At 35.3% G+C, this 26,360-nt stretch overlaps 1 protein-coding gene across 2 annotated transcripts in view; it reads right to left on the minus strand.

Annotated features, from left to right (window-relative positions):
• Positions 1 to 26,360, minus strand: part of znf385a (zinc finger protein 385A) — a 106,592-nt gene that overhangs the window by 33,583 nt on the left and 46,649 nt on the right. Inside the window, exons 2-3 of one of the 2 annotated variants that reach the window (XM_073823139.1) lie at positions 12,110 to 12,252; positions 835 to 945 (exon numbers count right to left, since the gene is read on the minus strand). In XM_073823139.1, the coding sequence (XP_073679240.1) occupies positions 835 to 945; positions 12,110 to 12,252 (254 nt within the window). Of the gene's footprint in view, positions 1 to 834; positions 946 to 5,870; positions 6,362 to 12,109; positions 12,253 to 26,360 lie in introns of those variants that run through there. The other variant, XM_073823140.1, reaches the window with a different exon arrangement.

Raw genomic sequence — 26,360 nt, forward strand, 5'->3', positions numbered from 1 at the left:
TGTTTCACAGAATTGCTGAGTTGACTCAAACGCTCTCCCTGTAAATCATTAAAAGCGAGCCGGGCGAACAGCTAATTTCGCAGGTCTCCACAGGCAGGCTTGGCCTCTCCATCTTCTCGGTGTCTTTCATCGTCTGTGGCTGTGGTTTAAGGAAGGCCATACATCTGCTCGACTGGAGGACCGAGATTACAGGCTCACACCAAGAAAGCCACTTTCTGCCCATGATTACAGTTCTCGTCCGTAAAAATAGCGCAGGCTAGTGGGGCACTCCCAGGTCCTGCTCTGTTACTAAGCTCACACATGTCACAATGTCTGCCACAGCTGCAACCGAATTCAGCCCTGAATATTTCAGGCTAAAATTTCTCCCTTAACAAGCGTAGCAGCAATTTGGTGCACAAACAACTTACATAATTGCTTTCATTGATGCACGAGGAATACTGGAACGTAAAAATGAGTGATACGGATCTTGCAATAAATGACTGTGGCAAGTCCGAAATGGAAAAGTTGAGCGTTGTTTTTGTCGGAAATTCTTGCTTGTGGAAATAATACCTTAAGACTATATTGAGAGAGATTTTCTTAATAATCGAAAGATTGAAAAAAACTTCATGCTGTAAGCTTCCACTCTGTCATGCTTTGCGGATACAGTACTTCAAAGAGGATTTGCCATTGGCTATTTCCGGACTAGAAAGCAGAGTGTGCAAAATATCCGAGCAGTATAAACAAAACACTCATATTACATAGAAAACTCACTACGATTTCATGTCTAATAACTTAAGCCATTTGAGTAAGGCACAACATGCATGAAGTCAAACAGTCCAATATCAGATGCCTTACCTCCGAGTTGAAACGGATCTGGCAGACATTACAGGAAATGATTGGCCGTTTGGTCTTCACCAGTGGGACTCCAAAGGTGTGGTTGATCACTGCCTTCTGAACAGGATCCATCTGAATACAGAACAGGAGAACGAGAAAGAGGGAAAGGGAAAAGAGAAAGGACGTGTGAAACTAAACTCTGCTCTGACTACCATTAGACAGACAAGGTCATTAATCATGTTGATGGAAAGGTCTAGGTGGCAGTACAGTGGCATCAGAACATGGCTAAGGGCGGCCATATGGTGTGAAGAGTCAGGACACCTGTGAGATCAAGTCAGGGTGAGCAGCGAATCTCCAGCACAAATGTTGTCCGGCCCTGTATTTAGTTACTAAATATCAATGGCTTCGCTAATAAACGAAGACAACCTCACTTACTCAATTGCTCACTTACCTTTATGGGGGTCATACTACACTAAATCATTTCTAAACAAGCATGTAGACTGCATAACAAAACATTCTTGAATAGAATATAGGTAAGAGTTTTTTTTTTAAGTCTCTTCTGCTCACTAAGCATGCATTTATTTGATTCAAAGCACAGCAAAAACGTTTTTGAAATATTTTTACTATTTAAAATAACTGTTTTCTATTTGAATATATTTTCAAATCTAATTATTTATTCTTGTGATTTTAAAGCTGAATTTTTTGCATTGTTACTCTAGTCACATGATTCTTCAGAAATCATTGTATTATTCTGATTTGCTGCTAAAAAAACATTTATTATTATTAGTATGTTGAAAACAGCTGAGTAGATTTTTTTCAGGTTTCTTTGATGAATAGAAAGTTCAGAAGAACAGCATTTATCTGAAATAGAAATGTTCTGTAACATTATAAATGCCTTTATCATCACCTTTGCTCAGTTTAAAGAATCCTTGCTAAATAAAAGTATTAATTTATATAATTTACCCCCCCCCCCGCAAAAAAAAAAATATATATAAATACATTATACTGACTCCAAGCTTTTAAATGGTATAGTGTATAATATTACAAGCTTTTTTTATTTTAGATAAATGCTGATCTTTGGATCTTACTATTTATCAAGGAATCATGTGTTAAATATTGATAATTATTATCAAAATAAAAAAATGTTTCTTGAACAGCAAATCAGCATATTAGAATGATTTCTATAAGATCATGTGACACTGAAGACTGGAGTAATGATGCTGAAAATTTAGCTTTGATCACAGGAATAAATTACATGTTAAAATATAATTCAAATAGAAAACGGTTATTTTAAATAGTAAAAATATTTCAAAAATGTTCTGTTTTTGCTGTACTTTGGATCAAATAAACGCAGGCTTGGTGAGCAGAAGAGACTTCTTTAAAAACCTTAAAAATCTTTTGACTGGTAGTGTATATAAAACATAATTTGATTAAATATTATTAATAATATTGTAGATGATATATGGATTAAATATGGTTATACATATTAAATTCTAATTAAATATAATTTAAATATTAAAAATATGTTGGTAACACTATAATAAGATCCCTTTAGTTAACATACTTTTAAAAAAATAATTATTTCATACATTCTATTTATTTTCTTTATATACTTTTTGTAATAACTATTTTTTCTTAATATTATTATGAATTAAATATATAATTTAAATAATTCTTTAAGCCACACATATAATTACAAATATATAATTTAGAATATAATATATTATGTAATAACTTCATATAATTTAAAATTCAAATACTTAAATATAAAAAAATATATATGGGTAACTATACAATACAGTCCCTTTAAGTTAATTTTAATAATGTATATTTATTTATTCATCAGTTTTTTAAATAATTATTTGTTCTGAGTACTAAATTTAATTATAAAATGAGAAAATCACCTTTAAAGTTGTCCAAATGAAATTCTTAGCAATGCACATTACAAATCAATAATTAAGTTTTGATATATTTACGGGAAGAAATTTACAAAATATCTTAATGGAACATGATCTTTATTTAATATCCTAATGATTTTTGGCATTAAAAAAACAAAGATAATTTTGACCCATACAATGTATTTTTGGCTATTGCTACAAATATACCTGTGCTACTTAAGACTGGTTTTGTGGTCCAGGGGCATGTATTTATGTGCATAATACACACACACACACACACACACACACACAATCCTTTAAATTGTTTCTGTTAGATCAGTGTCTACCATGTAAGAGGTCAGATTTTAAAATAAATTTAACTAGCTATCCTAAGTACCGCATCCCATAGTGCCATTGGCTAAGCCTCTGTTTATGACTAGCTTAATGCACAAAGCCTGATGGTCGCAGTCCAAAAATCCTTTGGCCTTGTGGTCTGCATTCACCACGCTATTGTAATATAATTCCTCCCATTATTATTCACTTGATACAATTAAATTTCATTTGAACATTTAGACAACATTTAGACCTAACATTTCATACAATATGATGCAGCTAATCTCCATTTACAAAAAAATTCATCAACACTGTTCTTCTGACAAACCTGACTCATTTTTTGGACTAATGAAGTGGAAATAACTGTGATGCCTGATTTGAATTACAGCTAGTTACAGAACGAAAATGTTTAACCTTTCAAAAACATCCATAATAGTTGTGCTTTCGATTCAACCTCTAAAAACAATAGTGTAAGGCGGGCCAGTTTGGAACATCATCTCTTGGCTGGGAAACACGGGGAGAGGCTGAAATGAATATTCTTTAGTCAAACAAAAACATTTTTGAAAATCTTCAAACGGATCGTATCCAGGCAACCCCCCCCCTACGAAAAGCAAACACATACAGAGAAAGAAGATGTGGTTCAGGGTGACAGCGCACACCATTTGTGAGTTAGCAGGCCTTGCACCGGACTTCCTCTGATTTTTGTCTCTTATCTCTTTTGGCTCTGGCCCTAAAACTCGTTTCTGTTCTGCCATGGTGCATGTGCAAAGTCCACACCACATCAGTCAGACAGGCACTGGATTAGCCACAATGATGTTGTTCTATGGCTTCGCCTTCATGAATCTCCAGAGGATTAAGTGAAGCTGGCAGTTAGCTGGGTAATCAGAACACCTCCAGCTAAAACACATCAATAGATACAACTGTCAGTACTAACAGCTTCAGCAAGGAAACAGGACGAGGGAGGGGCTCCAACTGGAAAAAAATCAAAGCTCTGCGAAGGCCTCTTATAAGAAAAAGACTACTTTTAAAGTCCTTTTTAAAATCTACTGCCTGCATTTTACATCAGAACGCCCTTGTAATTAAGATTTAATAGCATACAGAAGTTAACATACGTCTATAGAATAAAATCCTGGGTGTTGGTCCATAGTACTTCACATCGTGAAGTAATAATAGCACTGCATTGATGTGGTCTTCTGCTGGTGGTGATTTATTCCTTTGACTTTCTCAGACGAGAGACATCTTGGCTCATGACTATCCCAACAAATGTCCTTCAGCGCAGTCGATGTTATGATACAGCTTATGATGATGCTTCAAGAATCAAACTAAGGAAACCACCAAACCACAGCTGAAAGATAACTCAACTGAAAATGTATATTCAGTCATTTCTATCAGCCATAAAAGTTTGGAACAACAGTAAATGATCAGTTTTTTAATGAACTATTTCTTTAAAGGCCAGTGTGTAAAATATTGGTCATATTTTATCATGCTGTTTTATGGTATTGGCAGACACTGCATCTATGCTAATTATCAACAGGAGCAATTAACAGTACATGTTACTTTTATCCATTTGGCAAGCACACTGTCTGTCATATGACCTCCTGATGCTCCCTGTGGAAAACCACATCCCACAAACTAATAACTGTTCAAAAATAGCCAGATTCTTTTCACTATAAAAACAGACCTTTTAATGACCCCTTAAAGCAATAGTTTATGCACAAATTCAAATCCTGCAAACATTTACTCATCCTAATGTGGTTCCAGGTCGATTTTTTTCTGTGGAGCATACTGTAAAGTAGTGTTTTTTCTATACAGTTGAAGTCAGTGTTGTTTTGGACCCTATTAACTTTCACTGTTTGGACAAAAATACACGAAACATTCTTCAAAACAGCATAAAGGTGAGTAAATGATTGCTGGTTAGAGGAAATGCATCCATACAGCAATGTTTTTTAAAGACATTTCTTATGCTCATCTAGGCTGCATTTATTTGATCAAAAATTGTTAAATATTAGTTCAATGTAAATTAACTGTTTCCTGTGTGAATATATGTTAAAATGACATTTATTCCTGTGATGCAAAGCTGATTTTTTAGCATCATTACTCCAGTGTTCAGTCACACTTGATCCTTCAGAAATCATTATAATATGCTGATTTATATCAATGTTGGACACAGTTGTGCTGCTTAATTGAAGCTTGTTGATTTTTTGAAAGAAATTAAAACTTTTAATAACTGAGGATGTGTTAAACTGATTTAAAAAAGAGTGATAGCAAAGACATAAATTGTTAGAAAAGATTTCTATTTTGAATAAATGCTGTTCCTTTTAACTCTTTATTTATCAAAGAACCTGAAAAAATGATCACAGGTTCCAAAAAATATTAAACAGGACAACTGTTGCCAACATTGATATTAAAAGTAATAAGTCAGCATATTAGAATGATCTCTGAAGGATCATGTAACACTGAAGACTGGAGTAATGATGCTGAAAATTCAGCTTTGCATGACAGGAATAAATAATATTTTCAAATATATTATGATGGAAAACCATTATTTTAAGCTGTAATAATATTTACAATATTATTAAAATCGTACTGATCCCAAACTTTTGAACAGCAGTGTAATTTGGATTCAAAAATGATACAAGATCCCATGTCAGTTAACACCATGGAGTGTTTCAGCGTGTCGAATACCACAAGCCCAAAATGCACTGTGTTCAAAATACAGAACAAGGTGCAATGCCAGATCAAACATCCCACAAAGCTAATGAAAGCTGTTCGGCGTCCAGCGCTTTACACAGAGAAAAGTACCCAGCTTTGTTACGTCTCTGCCTGAGCTAGCCGGAGGGCACTCACCTTCATATCCTCAGAAGCGCTTGGATCTCGCAGCTGCATTGGATCCTCCATGAGGGAGCTAGTGTTTGTGTGTGGGAGGGTGTGTGCGAGAATGTCACTCATCCAGAAGGGATCCTAGCTGTCCCACCACACCACCTGATTCTCAAACATCCACACACGTCTGTGCCCCCTTCTGGGCACGTCAGTGAGCGATTCTTCCAGGTTATGATTAATTGATGTCTCTCTTCCTAGTATTGCCTCTTCTTTTCCACAATCAGTCGTCACTTTTGCCGTTATGGTTTGGTTTCTCGTTCTCCGTTGTTTAATCTCATCCACCTTCCTTCCATTCCTCCCTCCATCCTTCCTGACACTTCACAGCATGCCAAGACTACGTTCCTGGTTGGATGCTCTCTCTTCATTTTCCTCTGCCTCTCACTTGCTTTTCTTTCCTTTCGTTCCCGGTTTACTCCAATAATAAATTCTGCCGTCCTTTCCTGTGCTCTCTTTCAACGATCTCCTTCCTCTTTCTGTTCTACATGCTGACTGACTGCTTATTTTGCCCAGATGCACTAAGAATGTCATGCACTCCCTCTGTTTTTTTCTCCTTTCTCACTCCCCAAATCACCCTCCACTCCCTCATTCTATCAAAAGCACAAGCTGGAGAATTCAGCCCTCCTCCGGCTCCCCCGTCATGATGGTCCTTTCATTCTTGCCACATACTTCTAAAACACATGTGGAACCAATACAGCGGCGACCCGGGCTTAATTAGTAAAACTTCTAAAAAATATTCAAACCCATAATGCCTTGTGATTGATATCTTCCAGCTATTAAAGTCGGGAATTACGTTTTTCGAGGGGGTAATCAGAGGTAAAGTGCATGCAGCCAAAAGATTTCAACTCCAAAAGTCCACGTGGAGTTACATTACTCAGTAAGGAAAATTGGCAAGCCGTGCGCATAAACGTAGCCTTTTGTGAGTGAAATGCAGAAAGAAGTGGCTGCAGGTGAGATGCAACAAGTTGGTGCACGAGCCGGCCAATTTAACGCCTCCGAAATTCCTGATTCTGCAGAATAAGCGAGTGTCTGGGGGAGGTTTTCTGCACTTCCACGCCACAACCAGCTGCTTGGTATAAATTATTCAGGTGCCTCAGTGCCTGCAGGCGCATTGACTTAGACAGGCAGGTAAAAGCCAAATCACATTAAAGACAAATTACAGCTGGACTGTAAAGGAATGGAAGATTGTGATCTACAGCTGATCAAAAGCATCTGATATTGGTGAAATTTACACAGCAAAATAATTATTTGGCCAAACCCACATGTTTTTAAAAAATACTTTGAACTAGATTGCAGCTTCAAGTCTGTTTGATCAGGCCATTGCATTCCAACATGAATGCAATTCCAGACGGAACAACTCAAGCTCAGCTGACGTATTGCATGTTTATAAGAAGTGCTGGGGAAGCTACTTTGAAACTGTAACTTGCCAAGCAAAGCAAATAATAATTTAGGGAGTTTATAACAAACCACAAACAAGTAGTAGACAAAAGTATAACTTCATTAAAGTTATATCAGGCATAATATATTTTTAGAAATAAATAAAATAAACTATAAATAAAAAGATTTAACTATCTAAGAACTGTACATTGAACATTGGTACAGTGGCTTGAATGTGTGAATCATTTTATGAATCTGTTGATTTAATTAATCTATTCTGCCTAACAGATTCACTAGAATGAATCGCATTTTCCAGAGTTACATAAGAAAGACAGAACTTCTTGAGATGACATGATTCAATAGACTCAATAATACTTTCAAAACAGGGTTGCCAGATCTGCGTAACAAAACCACCCCAATTGACCTTTCGCAAACAGCTTGATTGACAGGCAATCTGACCAGTCAAAATGTTGAATCCGCCACTATGTCCGACAAACAAATCAGACACGAGAGTAGGTTAACTTTTGTGAAGTTAAACTTGAAAAATTGTGTGTATACATTCTGATATCCATTCATGTTTATTTCATGTTTTAAGTAAATAAGAAAAGACGGTCAGTTTAAGTGTCAATTGATCAAGGCAATAGAGGGATCTGTCACGATACATTAAAAAGCCACAAATGGTATTTATTGTTTGAATTTCTTAAAAAATGACATATTAAAGCTGAGACCTTGTTTCATACCAGAAGTAACCTGCTCTGTCTTGTCTGTCGGTGTGTTATGGTATGAAACAAGCTTTAAGTCTCAGCTTTAAAATGTTGGCATTTTTTAAAGAAATTCAAACAATAAATACCATTTTGCGGTTCTTTAATGTGTGACTCCTTAATTAAAAAAAGACTTGTTTATTTGTTTTTTTAATAACACACAAAAAAACAAAAGTTATATTTTTGGCAACTGTTAAAGGCCCTCTCACACCAAAAGTGAAATGAATAAGCCTCAGAGTAAAGGAAGTATCCCTGGAAGACTTAAGGTCCTTGGACACAGAGTCCAAGATTTTGTATGCATTTTTTCATATTCGTCAAAATTGGTCAAGCACAGAACATCAAAACACCTCTCAAAGTGCTTGCTACGGATGTGAAAAATCAGAAAAAGCTAAAGCATGATTAATAACGTGAGGTCATATTTATTTTTTTAATAATGAAAATGTTGAGACGTATTTTGTTTCAACCGCGGAATGACGTCAATACACACCATTTTTCAAGTTTAAGTCCACCAAAGTTTATCTACTCTACTGATTTGTTTGTTGGACAAAATGGCGGTTTCCGTGTTATGATTTGTCAGATGGCCTGTCAATCAAGCCCCCTGAGAAGGGTCAATTGCATTCTGGGGGAAATGACTATCAATATCGTGTTCCAGAAGGTCAAAACCTGCTTCCAGGAGGTCCCACCTTCGTCGTAATTATGTTCTGGAGAACGGGGGATTTCACTTTAACCCATAGACTAAAAAAAACCCACGGCAGCAGTATAAATATAGCCCAATTCTGTGGAAAAACCATGGACTTGGCAACACTGTTTTAAGCGCAACAGAGAGAGGGCCATTATAAACAATTCACTAGAATGACTTTCAAACAACACTATACAGTATGTGAACCTAGACCACAAAAACAAGTCTTAAGAAGCGTGTATATATTTGTAGCAATAGCCAAAAATATACTGTATGGGTCAAAATTATCGATTTTTCTTTTATGCCAAAAATCATTAGGATATTAAGTAAACTTCATGTTCCATGAAGACATTTTGTACATTTCTTACCGTAAATATATCAAAACTTAATTTTTGATTGGTAATATGCATTGCTAAGAACTTCATTTGGACAACTTTAAAGGCAGTTTTCTCTATATTTAGATTTTTTTGCACCCTCAAATTCCAGATTTTCCAATAGCTCATCCAAAAATGGACCCTTATGACTGGTTTTGTGGTCCAGGGTCACATATATGAATAAGTACATCTGATTATTATTTTAAGTTCTAATTTAATGTTTGAAGGTTCTGCTAAATTAATAAATATACTTATTTATTATAATGAATAAAAATATTTTTTATATCATTTATTTTATGCATTTGGCAGGCATTATATAAAAAATAAATAGTTTTATTTTTTATACAATGCCTGCCAAATGCATAAAATATTACAAAACGAATAAATGTAAAGTGAAGCTAGGGTTCAGTTCTGTGTATGCTCGTCTTTCATTTGAAATCAAATCATATTCAAATGTCAAAACATACTTAATTAAACCACATTGGATGACAGCTGTTAGTTTAATACCTTGGTAGAATCCTATATACATTGCAGTCTGTGTGAAGGAATTCTTATAAATGTCAGTATTCCATTAGGCGATGGCGTAAACACTGCAGTGTGCTTTCAGCAGTGTCCTAGAGAGAGGTCAGCCTGTCCTTCCAGCCTCTCCAACATCGCCCCCTACTGGGCATCAGGACAATTTCCCCTTCCTCATTGGACATCTGGTCACTCTCACATTGAGCCTTGTGATTAATAGCTTGCTGCAATGCTAAAACTGCCTCAATCTAAAGATTACAGTCCACTGTTCGAATATATAATAAATGGCTTAAGTACAAGAGACAGTAGTTAAGCCCTTAGATGCTGACTCTTTCACAAGCTCATGCATATTTCAAAATATTTAAACATCCCTTGGCTTTTACTAAAAAGATAATAATGTGGCAGGAAATGTGTGATGTGGATTTATTGAGCTGGCATGCAGAGAGTGTTTTTTTTCCTTCTCGGTGTTACGAGACTGTGCCAAGGGGCAGGCTATCTTTCATACTGGCAACAAGTGCAAGCAAATACAGGAAATTTAACTAATGTAAGAGAGAATACATGTGATTGACACCTAAGGCATGGATGGATCCCACGACTAACCTTTCCCGTTTAATTTGCTGACCAGCATTCTCATTTACATAACAGAATGCAATCTGGGAAATGTGCAGAACAGACTCGGAGTAAAAGTGCTGAGAGGGGGAAATGAGCTGCATGCTAATCAAAATGATTAGCTATAAGTCACGATGACATGAGAGAACTCATACAGCATTATACTGTCTAACGGACAGCAGCCAGAGAAATTCAAATACACAAAGATAACCTTAAATATTATACCTGGCTTGTTTATGTAATCAGATTTGAAATTATACACTACCAGTCAAAAGTTTTTAAACAGTAAGATTTTTAATGTTTTTTAAAGAAGTCTTTTTTTGCTCACCAAGCCTGCATTTATTTGATCCAAAGTACAGCAAAAACAGAAATATTTGTACTATTTAAATTAACTGCTTTCTATTTAAATATGTTTTGAAATGTATTTTATTCCTGTGATCAGAGTTAAATTTTCAGCATCACTGCTCCAGTCTCCAGTGAATGTTTTTTAAATAGCTAAATAATCAGAATATTAGAATGATTTCTGAAGGATCATGTGATTGAAGTAATAATGCTAAAAATTCAACTTTGAAATCACAGGAATAAATTACATTTTAAAATATATTCAAATAGAAAACAGTTATTTTAAATTGTAAAAATGTTTCAAAATTGTACTGTTTTTGCTGTACTTTGGATGAAATAAATGCAGGCTTGGTGAGTAGAAAAGTCTTCTTTAAAAAAACATTAAAAAACTAGTAGTGTACAGTACAATGAGGACACGTTGAAACACAAAGATATCTTGGAGAATCAACCCGTTTTGGTGTCCATTGACTTACACTGTATGGACAAACACTGATACATTTTTCAAAACAGCTCAGTTTATGTTCCACAGAAGTACATCATATAGGTTTGGAGTGGTGACCAAAATCAGGGTCATCAGAGAGACTAAACTATCCCTTTAATGTATGGTTTAGAAAACTTTTCCGTAGTTTTCATTGCCATTTCATTTTTGCATGCTTTTAATATTGCTTTTGCAAAGCAGCATCACTTTTTATTTATTCATTTATGTCTAAATATTTTAAAAGCCATTTCCTTTGCTATGCACTTTTCAAAAGTTTGGAGTCAGAAATATTAGTTTTTTATGTTCTCAAAAAAAGTATTTTCTGCTCACCAAAGCTATGATGATTTCACCAAAAATAAAGTAATATTGTGAAATATTATTACATTTTAAAATAATATACTTTTTTAATTTTTCTTAAATAATTAGTTTATTAACATTTACATTTTAGTTAATTATTTTATTTAATTTACATTTATTTTACATTTTCTGCTGTAATATATTTTAAAAATGTTGCAATATATTTTAAAAATGTCATTTATTTCTCCGGCTGAATTTTCCGTAGTTTTCATTGCTATTTAATTTTTGCATGTTTTTAATATTGCTTTTGCAAAGCAGCATCACTTTTTATTTATTCATTTATGTCTGATTTATGTCTGAATATTTAAAAAGTCATTTCCTTTGTTATACAATGTTCAAAAGTTTGGAGTCACAAAGATTTTTTTTTTTTTATGTTTTAAAAAAAAGTCTCTTCTGATCACCAAAGCTATGATTATTTGACCAAAAATACAGTAATATTGTGAAATATTATTAAATTTTAAAATAATATACTTTTAAATTAAATTTTGTTTTATTTATATTTACATTTTTAATATTTTATTTAATTCACTGTTATTTTATGCATACTGTAGGCAACACTGTTTGCAGACACTGTGTCTAATGTAAGAGCAAGTGGCATGATGAGTCCAGACACTTTCCATTAAAAGTAACAATATAGCATACAGTAATTGTTATTTTTTTTAAGAGTGATGCAATAATGCAGCACTGTGAACAGATTTTCCGAGGCCCAATCTCACCGCGTTGAAGTTGTGGAAGAGCCCAACGCTGTGTGGAGGAGTCTCCATCTGAAACTGCAGGAAGGGCTTCATATCCAGATGAGGCTGGATGACTGTGGGGGTCCGCAGAAATGTGGGGACAGCCCCTGTTCGGTTGATGCTTCCTGCGGAGACAACAAGAAAGAAGTTAAAGAAGCCAAACACACTAATTCCTTCTTTAAACTTTCCAAAAGAGCTTAAAATCCTGCCACTGGGGTAAATTTGCAACATCAAGTCTGAATAAAGCGACTTTGCTCAAATTCTGACTTTTTATGCCATACAGAGGTGAAACACAAAGGCTGAGAGGTGGCTGTGCTGACACATTTTTTTGTCAGCACAAAACTCATCAGAGAGATGTCAACCTTTGGTTACGAAACAGCCCCCTCTATCTCTCTCACTCTCTCTTTCTGTCTCCCAATCCACGTCACAGAGTCTCTGTTCCCTGTCAGCCTGTCTTCTCTTATCCTTTACAGCCCGCGCAACCTCTTGCATGAGACCGTGCGAGGACCCTCTCATCAGAATTAAGCTTTAGCGAGCAGTTACTTTAAGCTGCTTAATTTCTGCTGCTGGATTTTCCTCGCCTCAAATTCCCTGCAGTCTTAAATCTGTTCCCTTCTATCTCTCTCCCTCTTCCTCTCACTGCCTGTCTCCTTCTTAATCTTGGATGATTTTTCGCCCCTTCTCCGCTTCTATTTCAAGAATACTCGTCTCTCCTGATTTCTGAACATGTTGAGATGGTTTCCTCACGTTGGAAACGTCATTAGGCTGTGCTGCAGTCAGGGCTGCTGTGGGCACACATGCCAGGATGCGCGAGGAGAAGAGGCGAAGGAGAAGAGAGTGCTTGGGAGATGCTGTCTCAGCCTGGCCACAGCTGTTCCTCCTGCTCTCCTGCTGGAGCCTCAGGCCTGGACGAGCCCTGGCATCATTAACTCAAATTAGGCATGCAAGACTCCTCAGTGGTTGCACAGCACACAGGGAGATAAAGAGCGAGGGAGAGAAGGAGAACAGCAACAATAAGGAGGCAGACTGGTTGCAAGATTGCTGGTGAGAGAGTGAGAGAGACAGATAGAGAGAGCAAGTGCCAGTGGTCGCTTGTGGGCACTGTTGGTCCCTGATGCAGTGCTCAACAAAAGTCACATGACTCACACTCTAAATACTCCCTTTTGCTGCAAACTGTTCTCTTCAAAAGTGCCGCAGTGTGCCTTAAAGAGATAGTTCACCTAAAAATGAACAATTTGTAATTTACTCATCCTCGGATGTTGTTGTTTGTTCCTATTAAGAGACATGAAAAGAAGATTTTCTTTAAGTATATAGTTAGTAGGGGCTTTCAAGCTACCAAATACCATAAAAACACCATTATTACTCATTCACTGTATTTCAAGTCTAATGATGCCATATAGACTGAATTTTTTAAATTTGATTTCTGAAAGATCATGTTACACTGAAAACTGAAGTAATGGCTGCTGAAAATTCAGCTTTGATCACAGGAATAAATTACATTTAAATGTATTGAAATATTAAATAATCATTTTCAAATGAGCCAAAATGGCCAAAAATACATTGTATGCATCAAAAATAAAAAAAAATTTACGCAAAGATCATGTTCTATGAGGATATTTTGTAAATTTCCTACCATAAATATATCAAAACTTAATTTTTGTATAGTCATGTCCATTGCTAAGACATTTGTTTGGATAACATTAAAGCCAATTTTCTCAATATTTAGATTAATTTTATTTAATTATTTAAATTATTCCAGATTTTTAAATAGTTGTATCTTGGCCAAATATTGTCCAGTCCTAACAAACCATACATCACGCTTATTTATTCAGCTTTCAGATGTTGCATAATTGAAAAAATTGCCCCTTATGACTGGTTTTGTGGTCCAGGGTCACATATATACAGTATTACAATTTTATAAATAATAAAAAAAGAAACATTCTATTTTATTTTGATGTTTGTTTAATATATATTGCTACTAAAAATATTCATAAAAACTTCTTTAACAAATCCCAAATTTTGTAACAGGGTTGTAATGTTAATTCACCATATAGTGGACTTCAACAGTGCTCAATGGATTGAAGGTTAAAAATGAAGTTTCACTGTAACTTTGAAGGGCTCTTCACGATCCCAGCTGAGGAATAATGGTCTTATCCAGTAAAACGATCAGGTATTTTCTTACTTTTTAACTTAAAATGCTTGTGCTAGCTCTGTGATGTGCATGCATAGTCTGTGCACTCCTGCTCAAGACACTTAGGGTAGGTCAAAAAACAAATTTTCTTCAACTTCAAAATGTTCCAACATCGCTCTTTTACCATTTTTTACAAAGGGCATTCACTCTGTAAACACTGGGTCGGTACCTTCGCCGACAGTGTTGGATAACTTACCCTAACTGTTTTGAACCACAGTGCACAGAGTATGCATGCGCATTGCAGAGCTAGCACAAGACGAGCATTTGAGGTTAAAAAATATATACACTTACTTTTTTTTTTTTTTTAGAAAATAACAGATTTTTGCAGATTTTTTACATTTTGCTCTATAAAACCCTTACTATAGTGGTTTAGGTAATATCTTATAGGAGATACACTTATGTACACTTATGATCAGGTGTACCTCAGGGATCGATTCTCAGTCCAGCACTGTTCTCCCTTTATATGCTTCCTCTAGGCTTTATCTTTAACAAATATGGGATCTCTTTCCACCTACATGCAGATGACACCCACATTTATATCCTATTAAAGCATGGTAAAAAGTTTGTTTGGAAGAACTAAAACTTTAGCTTGCAACAAATTTCTTGTGCCTCAATGAAAGTAAAACGGAATTCATTTTGTTTGGTCCCAATGAACAACGTGTACACTATTTCTAAACTACATACATATGTCAGAAATGTGGGTGTTTGGTTTGACAGCCTCAAAATGAAGCCATTTCTATCTTTAAAGAAGCTTGAAGTAGCTACGCACTATAAATAAAATTGTTTTGTATATTGTATTGTATTATTCCTTAGCTGGGATCGTGTAGATCCGTTTGAAGCTGCATTGAAACTGCATTTTTAACCTTCAATCCGTTGAGCACCGTTAAAGTCCACTATATGGAGAAAAATCCTCGAATGAGTTCCTCAAAAAACAATTTCTTTGTGACTAAAGAAAAAAAGACATGAACATTTTGCATAAAATGATGGTTAGTAATTTATCAGGAAATATTTTTTTCTAAAAGTGGACTTATCCTTTAACTCTAGGGAGCCATGTAGAGCACTTTTTATTATGGATGGACGTACAATTCAATCCATTATGAAGCTTGAAAGAGCCAGGACATTTTTTTTTAAATATCTCCAGTAGTATTCGTCTGAAAGAAGAAAGTCATATACACTTAGGATGGCTTGAGGGTGAGTAAATAATGAGGTAATTTTCTGGTTTTAAACATTAAAAAACCACTGTCACTATGAATTTCAAGTAAGGCGATTAAAAAAAGGAAAATACAGTATATAAATAATGACATAACTTTCATTTTTAAGTGAACTATCCTTTTAACTGGATAAGAGGAAAGAGTTAGTCTGAATGGCACTGTGCCCCTCAGCCACATACTGTAAACAAGACAGAAGACTAAGCTCTAATGTCCACCGTCACTCTGTGTGCTTGTCACTGCAATACAGTGCTGACATAATTCAGGATATGTGTGACTGATCCAACGAGAGAGGACGAGACGACCCAAGCCCGTTTAGTCTGTCCGCATGCCAGCAGAGAAACGGCACAGATTTGTTGACAACGAGGGAAAGATGTAGAGAGAGAAACACATGAGGGAGCACAACACGAGAGCACTCGAAGCGTGTGGGGGACAGTTGTCCTTGCAGCAGAGTCAAAGTGTGTGTGACAAAACACCATGGCCAGCATGCATAAATCAGGTCCAGTCTGCTTCCTGCCCCTAGTGTATAATTACCTCATTAAATTAAAGAACACTTTCAGGGCCCGGCTCACACCGTAAATCACGGTGACAGGGTAAGTGCATTCGAGCACGCGTGTGTCATGCGTTTATAAAAACGGGAATAAGACCTCATACTCACTGCTCGGATTACGTATGGAAAATAAACCAATAAAGATCAGCACAATGACAACTGAGATCAGTGGCTTCAAACAAGCTCGTTGATTGGACACTGCAGCCCTAGCAGATCCTCCGCTGACAAACAAAGTGCCTTGATGATAATACCAGCAGTCTTAACAGCCTCATCAAGCCCATGTGGCGAAGGGGGAGATGTTGTTCTGCCACTGTATCTGAGTTTGATTCTCCTAACAAGCTGCGGGAACCTGATCGGGCTGGAGAAGGGGGCGGGGGACCGGGCTTTAAAGCCAGGGACACGCTAGGAATTCTGCAACACACGCCGGGGCCCGTAATCACTACGTTTAAAGATCATGCGGTGAGGGGGCAGCCGGGGAACTGAGGGACAGGCGCGCACAGGGATAAAGAAGCTGGTGTGAAAGGAATCTTTGGGAAGAGGATTTGGGAGAGAGCGATCCAGAGCCGAGTGTGGATATGGGAGAAGTGCGGGAGAAAGAGTGGGGGAGGTGGGGTTTATAAATAGAGAGAAGGGCACGGGAAGATCAAAGGCGAGGGGAAGCGATTCAACAAACTCAAATAATTCGGAGCCTGTTTGGGCCTGATAAATGGAATCTCATGCGTGGTGGCGCTCTCTAATACTGAAGCTTGGCAATCCTATTTCTTAGGCCGTGCGTTTGCCATTTTCTGAGGGCTGGCGTAATTGTGAGGAGCGCGGGGGGAGATAAGGATGAAATGGTTTGGAGATAAGGAATAATCATGATGAGGTCAAGGCTGACACAGCTAGGGAAGGAAAGGAGGGACGATTTTCACGACGGCTGCAAAAATAAAAGGATGTTGCCGTTGAAACGTGCATAAAAGGCACTGAGCTGTATCTCATTAGGTGGCCGGTCACCTTCAAACCGGGAGGTTAGTAGTTTAATTGGTTGCAATGGAAGAGAAATCAGTGAGTTGGTTTCTTCAGGTGTGGAGAGGCACCCAGGGGAGCAGCACAGCGTTTCTGGCCTCAGGCTGCTCCCCTGGGTAACATTATTGCAAATCTGAATGCATACAGTATGTATAGGATACAAATTGGTGTCATTACTTTGCTTTGATTTCTGCTGAATTCAATTCACTGTATTAAATACTCACGACACCCAAACAAGTAACATTATTCATCCTTTCGACAAAAATAAATAAATGAATAAAAATAAACTTATAATAATATATGTATATACACAATACTTGTATTATTTTGGGAAATTATTATTATTATTATTATTAAGTTAAAATTAATCATAAATCTATAAAAGGTTATTTGTAGTAAATACAAATAAAAATAACAATAAATAATAATATAATAATAAGAATTATTATTGTTATTATTATTATTATAAACAATAATATTTGTAATAATAATAATAATAACATTATTATTATTATTATTATTTTAATAAATTAAGTTAAATTAAATTAATACAATTAAAGTTATAAGTTTTAAGAAATGTCCTAATGATTAATATGTTTTGTAAAATAATAATAATAATACAAATTATTATTATTATTATTACACTGACTGTACTGGTCAACAGGGTTGCAAATGTAAGCAAATAATAATAATAATAACCATAATACTTTTTTGAAAATGTAAGTAATAATACAATTGTTTGGGGGGGAAAAAATAATAGTAATAATACGAACAACAACATTACTATTATTATTATTTTAATAAATCAAGTTAAATTAAATTAATACAATTTTAAAAATCAGTTAAGAAATGTCCTAATGATTAATATGTTTTGTAAAATAATAATAATAATATTATTATTAATAATAATAATAATACTTATTATTATTATTATTATTATTATTATTATTATTACAATGACTGTACTGGTCAACAGGGTTGCAAATGTAAGCAAATAATAATAATATTAACCATAATACTTTTTTTTTGAAGTAATAAAACATTTTTTGGAGAAAAAAATAATAGTAATAATATGAACAACATTGCTATTATTATTATTATTATTATTATTATTATTATTATTATTTTAATAAATTAGGTTAAATTAAAATTTGTAAAAAATAATCTATAAAGGGGTTGCTAGAGTTATTATTTTACACATTTTAAATTAAACTGTTTTAAGAAATTTAATAATTTTAATCTTGATTAATATGATTATGAAACATTACCAATGATTAATATGATTACAATATCCTGTTTTGTAAAATTATTATTATTATTATTATTATTATTATTATTATTATTATTATTATTATTATTATTGTATTGGCTAACAGGACAACAGAGTTGCAAATGTAAGCAAATAATAATGATACTATTTTTTGTAAGTAATAATAATAATAATTTATGTTAAAATGTGTTATTTAAGTAAAATTCATTAATTTAATACATCTACAAAGGTTTATTATTGTTATTATTTTATACAATTTAAATTAAGCAGTTTTAAGAAATTGTTTGGAAAATTGTTATTTTTATTACTATTTAAGTTAAATTAAATGATAATAAATTAAATTAATAAACCTATAAAGCGTTATTGGTATTAATATTTTATACATTTTAAATTATGGAAAATACAGTTATGTCATTATGAAAAATGACTAATGATTAATGTGATTCAAATACCCTGTTTCATATCCTGTACGTTGAAAGTGCCGTATACGAGTGAAGAATAAGGGGTCCAAAGCTGCATCAGCCAGAAATGAGAGAAAGGTTAAAAGAAAGAAGAGGATGGCTGGCTTTGGATGAACACAGATGTCCCCTGGCAAGCAGCAGTGGCCCTGAACAAATTGGAAAGAGAGAGAAAGAGCGAGAGAGAGAGAGAGAGAGGGTCCCTGAGAGTCCCTCACTGAGCACCTGTCATGCAGATGATCCAAAGGAGAGTGAGATTGGAGCAAATGCAGATTAATGAGATGAGAGATGCAGATGGATGTTTAGTCCCCTCTGAATCCAGCGCTCTCTGTCTGTCTCTCCCCTTCAGCTCTGTGTACTTTAATCATAGCCATTCTGATGAGCTTTAGATTAGCGCCATTCACTGCTGGGGAGTAACTAACTAAAAGTAGACCTCAGGTTTTTGCACTGACAATCATGTGATCACTAGTGCTGCAGAAATTTCTCTAGGGCTTCTCTTCTAATAGTCGACTAACCGTTAGTCGACGAGAAAAGGCTTGGTCGACCAAAATTTTACTAGTCATTTAGTTGCAGAAAAAAAATCCACATGAAGTGGCGAAGTCACGTAGTCCGTGACGGACAGATCATTTATGGCAGGTCTATGTGTTAATATAGTACATCGGGCAGCGACATCCAAACGCTCACCTATTATTTATTGATCTCAAATATGGCTTTTCATCTAAAATATGCAAGTAGTAGGAACTTTACACGGCCGCTCAATCTAATGTAAACCTAGAAAAATGCACTATTTTCAGGTGTCTGTGAGTGTAGAGGCTGCATGACAGATGGAGGCACCGATGCGGTCACTTGGCTCCGCCATGTTTGGTCATACAAGTAATACATCTTTTGAATCTAAAGACTCTACATTTATTTGTGTGCACTCAACAAATAAATAACAAATGAATAACAACGAAACGTTTGCTTTTATAAAATAATTAAAGCAAACAGGATGCGCCTTCTGCCGTCTCTGTGAACTTGAGCACGAAACTTCGAAACTCAGGGTATACTTGCCTTACAGACATGAAAATTATATCTATAGAGAGTGAAATGTCTACTTTTAAATAAACAAATGCAAATAGAAAATAAATATGTAATCTGTATAAAGCATGCAAACAGGAGTCAGTGTCACCAACTTCATTTCTTAAAGGAGAAGTTCACTTCCAGATGTTCATGTCTTTCTTTTTTCAGTCGTTTTTAGGATTTCTCTCTATATAGTGGACCTTTATGGTGCCCACAAGTTTGAACTTCTAAAATGCAGTGTAAATGCAGCATCAAAGGGCTTTAAACAATCCCAGCCGAAGCAGATTGGTCTTATCTAGCGAAATTATCAGTTTTTTTCTAAAAAAAATTACAATTTATATACTTTTTAACCTCAAAAAGGCATTTGATCTTCTTTGCACGTTCACTTTGTAAACACTGGGTCGGTACTTCTGCAGCGATGTAGAATGATTTTGGAGTTTGAGTAGAAAATTAGATGGGAGTTTTTCAACATACCCTAACTGTCTTGAACTGGGATACATGGTTCATGCAGAGCTAGACAAGACTAGCTTCCTCAGCCAGGATCATTTAGAGCCTTTTGAAGCTGCGGGAAGTTCAAACTCGTGGGCACCATGGAGAGAAGTTCACTACATGGAGAGAAATTCTGAAATGTTTTCCTTAAAAAACATAATTTATTAACAACTGAATAAAGAAAGACATGAACATCTTGGATGACAAGGGGGTGAGTAAATTATCTGTAAATTATTGTTCTGGAAGTGAACTAATCCTTTAAGCCGAAAACAAAGAGAGTGCTAGTTTATCAATAAATTATTCAAAAGTTAACGCAGTCTCCTTGCTGTTTTTCCCTGACACATTCATAATTATAATTTATTTCTTTTTTTGCATGCACTTGAGGACTTATTAGGCTATGTAGGCAATTAAAGGCTCATTATTATGATTTATGGTTTGTTAATAAATGTGCGATTAGTCGACTAATCGCTAAAAATGAGCGACTAGTCAACCAGAAAAATCTTTAGTCGAGAGCAGCCCTAAATTTATCCATGTCACATTCAATGCAATTCAGGTGCAAAATGTAAAAACGTACAATGTATAAACATTGTAAAAAGTCAGATTACACAAAATACCCAGATCCTCTAAAAGCCACCTGCACTGCATATTCCAGAACACAAAGTGCTGTGTAATTACTGCTTGTATTACAGCAGACAGGTGCCATCTCCTTCAACCATCAAACGAAAGCTATAAGCAGGAACAGTTGGTGTATATTAGAGGAAGCACTCAGCATGGGACGAAAACTGTTTGTACGTTTTCATTATTTTGCTTTTGAATGTGCAACTCCTCAGATGTTTTAATTATTAAAGTATGCGGCGACAGCACGGCACTGTGTTTGCAATTCATGATTATGTGTTGCAACAGCTCTTCAGACACAGTTTTGTGTCACATTTACATTCGTTTATATAAAGAATAAAGTAGGCCAGATATACGCTCTGATTTTTGTTAATATTTCCAGTGACAGTTTTGTCGTGCGCTGCTGACGCACATGCATTTTTTTTGTGCCAGAGAGAAATCTAATTAGCTGAAATCTAAGACAGTCTGCTGATAAGGTCAAGGTGTGTCTTCAACTGTCTACAGTTGTAAATTAGAAGGAAAACAATCAAATCAGCTTTCCAACCGAAATTCATCAGAACTCATCACTTCTGCCGATGGGGGAAAAGAATAAAATCACACACTGTCGCCAGCAAATTAATTTCTTTCTTTTCATTCATCTGTATGCTGACAGACTCGTCCGGTTGGGGACCCGAGCCTATGTCCGTCCTGTCCTCAGCTGTGACCAAGGCAGCAGAAATGGCTCATTCATTTAACCAATTTAGGTCCAATTACTGTGACGGCAGAATAGCACTGCTCGCTATTCCAGTCCCGTCTCAGAACGCCAGGGAGAGACAGCCTGCCCCTCATCTGACCGCCAACGCAATCCGCCATCAAAACCAACCTCAGGATAGAAACACACACACATACACTCAAACATGATCTTATCACTGAAAAACACAGCCACAATAATACAGTAAAAGACACAACATGTATCTGCTAAGTAATGCAATGCTTCTGTATCTGTATTGGCTCTTTTAACAAAGTGGCACATACAGATTTTATAGCTGGAACTATTAATTTTTTTTACTCTTAAACATTTTATACGCCTAAATCCAGTGAGTGTTTGGTCACCAGCCGCCTCTATAAGCCACTGGCTGGATTTCGTCACTCAGGCTGAGAACATGAAAGTGGCTCGAGGTCTGTGGAGAGAGCTACTCATTAAGATTCCCATTTAATTAGAATGAACACACTTCTCTACGCTTCTGCACTTCGCCTGGCTTCCTTCAGCCTGAGCTCGAGTGCATAAACAAATATGAGAGAAAAAACATACGTGTGAAACTCAGTTTACTGAAAACTGACTACTGCAGTTTCACAGTCCAATGTCTAAGGGATAAGAAATGAATGAGAGCCAATGATCTTGTTATGTCTGGAATGGAATATACCGTACAGTATACTGCCTACTATTTGCTTAAAATAGTATGTGGAGCAGAATGTGGTATACAGTGCTAAATTTTTTATGTACTGTATGCCGTCTATGTACAAAAAATACCCAAAAATGAAAATTCTGCCATTAATTACTCACCCTCATGTTGTTCCAAACCCATAAGACTTTCGTTCGTCTTCAGAAGACAAATTAAGATATTTTGGATGAAATCCGAAATCCACAGACAGCAAAGGTCCTACCACATTCAAGGTCCAGAGTTTTCATTTTTGGATGAACTATGCCTTTAATTTTTTAATGAAGACAGTCCAGTGTATAAAGTAAAATAAGACAAGGATATACAAGAATACTGGCTATGTTTGCTATTTTACTGCATACTATGCAGAATATAAGGTCAATGCCTACTATTTGTTAAAATAATATGTACAGTTGAATGTATAAAGTACAAGCAAAGGAATACGGACAAGTAATGATCTTGACAAGACTGTACAAGATCATTGGCTGTGTCTGGAATTAAACATTAGCATATTGCTTACTACATACTGTGTGAAACATTAAAAATGAACCATAACAGAGAAAACGCACTAAATATTTTAAATCATATTATATTGTACGGTTGTCATGACTTCACTAATTTGTATGTCACAAAAGTTATAATCTTGGAAATAACAAATGTGGATACAGAATTAAGGATAAGATGTTAAAAATAAAATTTGGGGTCAGTATGAATTTTTTTTATGTTTTTGAAAGAAGTCTCTTATGTTCACCAAGGCTGTATTTATTTGATCAAAAATACAGTAAAAATAGTAATATTGTGAAATATTACTACAATCTGCCACCAAAACCAACCTCAGGATAAAAACACACACACTGAACAGCAATGTTACCAGCACTGAAACACCTGGCCACAAACAAATTTGTTATTAATTAATTTATTAAAAAATAAATAAATAAATAATTAAGTAAAAATATTCACAGTTTAAAACAGTTGTGCTGCCTAATATGATTTTTTTATGAATAGAAAGTACAGTACAGCTTTTATTTAAAATAGAAATCTTTTGCACCTTTATAAATGTCTTTACTGTCAGTATTATTTATTCCAATTCATGCTTGCTGTATAATATAATGAATTTCTTTTTTTTTTTTTGCAGAATTAACAAATTAAGCATAAGATATTAAAAAAATAAAAAAAAATGGGGTCGATATGAATTTTTAAAATGTTTTTTAAAGAAGTCTGTTCTACTCAGCAAGCCTGCATTTATTTAATCCAAAGTACAGCAGAAACATTACAATTTGGAAATATTTTTTTCTATTTGAATATTCTACTTGAATATATTTCAAAATGTAATTTATTCCTGTGATTTCACTATCCATTATTCCAGTCATATGATCTTCAGAAATCATTCTAATATTCTCATTTGCTGCTAAAAAACATTTATTATTATTATGTTGAAAACAGTTGAGTATAACTTTTCAGTTTTTTTTTTTTTTTTTTGATGAATAAAAAGTTCAGGAGAACAGCTTTTATCTGAAATAGAAATCTTTTGCAACATAAATGTCTTTAGCGTCCCTTTTGATCAATTTAAAGCATCCTTGATAAATAAAAGTATTAATTTCTATATTTAAAAAAAAAAGTATACTGACTCCAAGCTTTTGAATGGTATAGTGTATAAAAAAATGTACTCAACTGTTTTAAATACTGATAATAATAAATGTTTCTTGAACAGCAAATCAGCATATTAAAATGATTTCTGAAGGATCATGTAAAACTGAAGACTGGAGTAATGATGCTGAAAATTTAGCTTTAAATCACAGGAATAAATTAAATTGTAAAATATATTCAAATAGAAAGCAGTTGTTTTAAATAGTAAAAATAGTTCACAATATTACCGTTTTTCCTGTATTTTGGATCAAATAAATGCAAGCTTTGTGAGCAGAAGACAATTCTTTAAAAAACATTAACTACCTTGCTACAGTATTCCAAACAGCTTATGTGTATAAAAGGCAATATGACTGTCTCAGCCCTTTAAATGACCGATGTTAAAAGCAGAATTGATCAAGCAGCACACTTCTGCTGTCACTGGAACCGTCTGGCTGCGTCACATGCTATATTTGGCCACAAGGAGGTGCTACTGTGACCTTGCCTGCTGACCCTTCCGCAGATATCAAACAGGATATAAATCCCTTTTATCCTTTTTTCACAGCTCTTAATCAATTAGTCTCCCCTTCTCTATCTTTAGGCCCCCCCTCCCCCCCCAAGAGCTTCTGATGTTAAGCAGAAGTTTCGCAGGGAGATAAAAACTTCTCACCAACTGCATGTGCTCAGCACTTTCAAGCACAACCTGACCGTCATGCCTTACCACATGAGCCATGTCTGCGGTCCGTGTGTGTGCGTGCTGCAAGTAAGGTGAACAAAGAGATGATTGACTGTGATAAGCCTCCAAGACGCTGCGGCGGGAGGCCGGTATGAGCCCCAGCATGTCTGCCATTAATCCCACACATCATTCCTACGCAAACATATAAACACACGTTCACGGCTGCACACTTGCATTGCGCGATGCTCTGTCTTGGCTGAGAGAGACAGAAAAAAGGTTACGAGAAAATAGTGTGAAGCAGCTAAACGATTTGTGTTTGTATGCGTGTGTGAAAAACAGCGACAGTAAAAGAGAAGAAAACAGATAAAGAATGTGTGTCCTGTCAGACCTGTGATTTAAAATGTCACCACAAATTATACACCTGTGGGAGATGCACCATCATAATGGCCCAAATGATATTTACGGGTGCTATAATTTCAGTATTTTATGATGATTTACTCCAACCTGAATTATAGATTGGGTTGTAGTGTGCGCACATATTTAGGAGGTCACCATATCGGTTCAAATCCGACCATGGAGACTAAATTAGATTAAATTAAAGCGGGTGTTAAATGAGCTTGTGTTGAATAGAGATCCGTCTGATTTAAGCACTTCTGTAAATCGACACAGACAAACTAGACTCGCAAAGCAAGCTCTCAAACCAGAGTCAAGTACTTATACTACTGTCTTTGTAGCTTAAAAAGCCAAAGTTCCAATATACAGTTGAGGTCAAAAGTTTACATACACCTAGCAGAATCTGCAAAATGTTAATTATTTTAGCAAAATAAGAGGGATCATACAAAATGCATGTTATTTTTTATTTTGTACTGACCTGAGTAAGATATTTTACACAAAAGTCCACAAGAGAAAATAATAGTTGAACTGATATAAATGACCCCGTTCAAAAGTTTACATACTGTACACTTGATTCTTAATACTGTGTTGTTACCTGAATTATTCAAAGCTAATTCAGGATTGAAATGCTCACTGATGCTTCAGAAAGAAACACAATGCATTAAGAGCCGGGGGTGAAAACTTTTGAAAAGAATGAAGATGTGTACATTTTTCTTATTTTGCCTAAATATCATTTTATTTTATTTTTTAGTGTTGCCCTTCAGAAGTTACAGGAGATACTTACACATTTCCCAGAAGACAAAATAAGTTACATTTACCTGGATAATCAAATTAAAAAAGTTTTCACCCCCAGGCTCTTAATGCATTGTGTTTCCTTCTGGAGCATCAGTGAGCGTTTGAACCTTCTGTAATAGTTGCATATGAGTCCTTCAGTTGTCCTCAGTGTGAAAAGATGGATCTCAAAATCATACAGTCATTGTTGAAAAGGGTTCACAAAAATGCTCAAAAATGCATCAATCGGCCATATTGGGGCACAGAACGTAAACAATGCCACTGAAACAAACAAAACTTGCATATTTTGCTGATTATTGCTGCTGAAAATCGTCAATTATTGTCATGTTTTGGGCTGTACTAATCGGTCAGACTGGGAAAAACATTTTGAGTACTACAGACTGCCAAAAGTTATAACAAATCAAGGAGAAGAGTGCAAAAAACTGTCTGAGGAACAAAAGGCATTTGTGGTTGGCCAAACTGAAGCAGGATTTCCAGGACAAGAAT

The sequence above is a fragment of the Garra rufa genome, chromosome 18 (genome assembly GCF_049309525.1).
Source record: "Garra rufa chromosome 18, GarRuf1.0, whole genome shotgun sequence".
Lineage (NCBI taxonomy): Eukaryota > Metazoa > Chordata > Actinopteri > Cypriniformes > Cyprinidae > Garra > Garra rufa.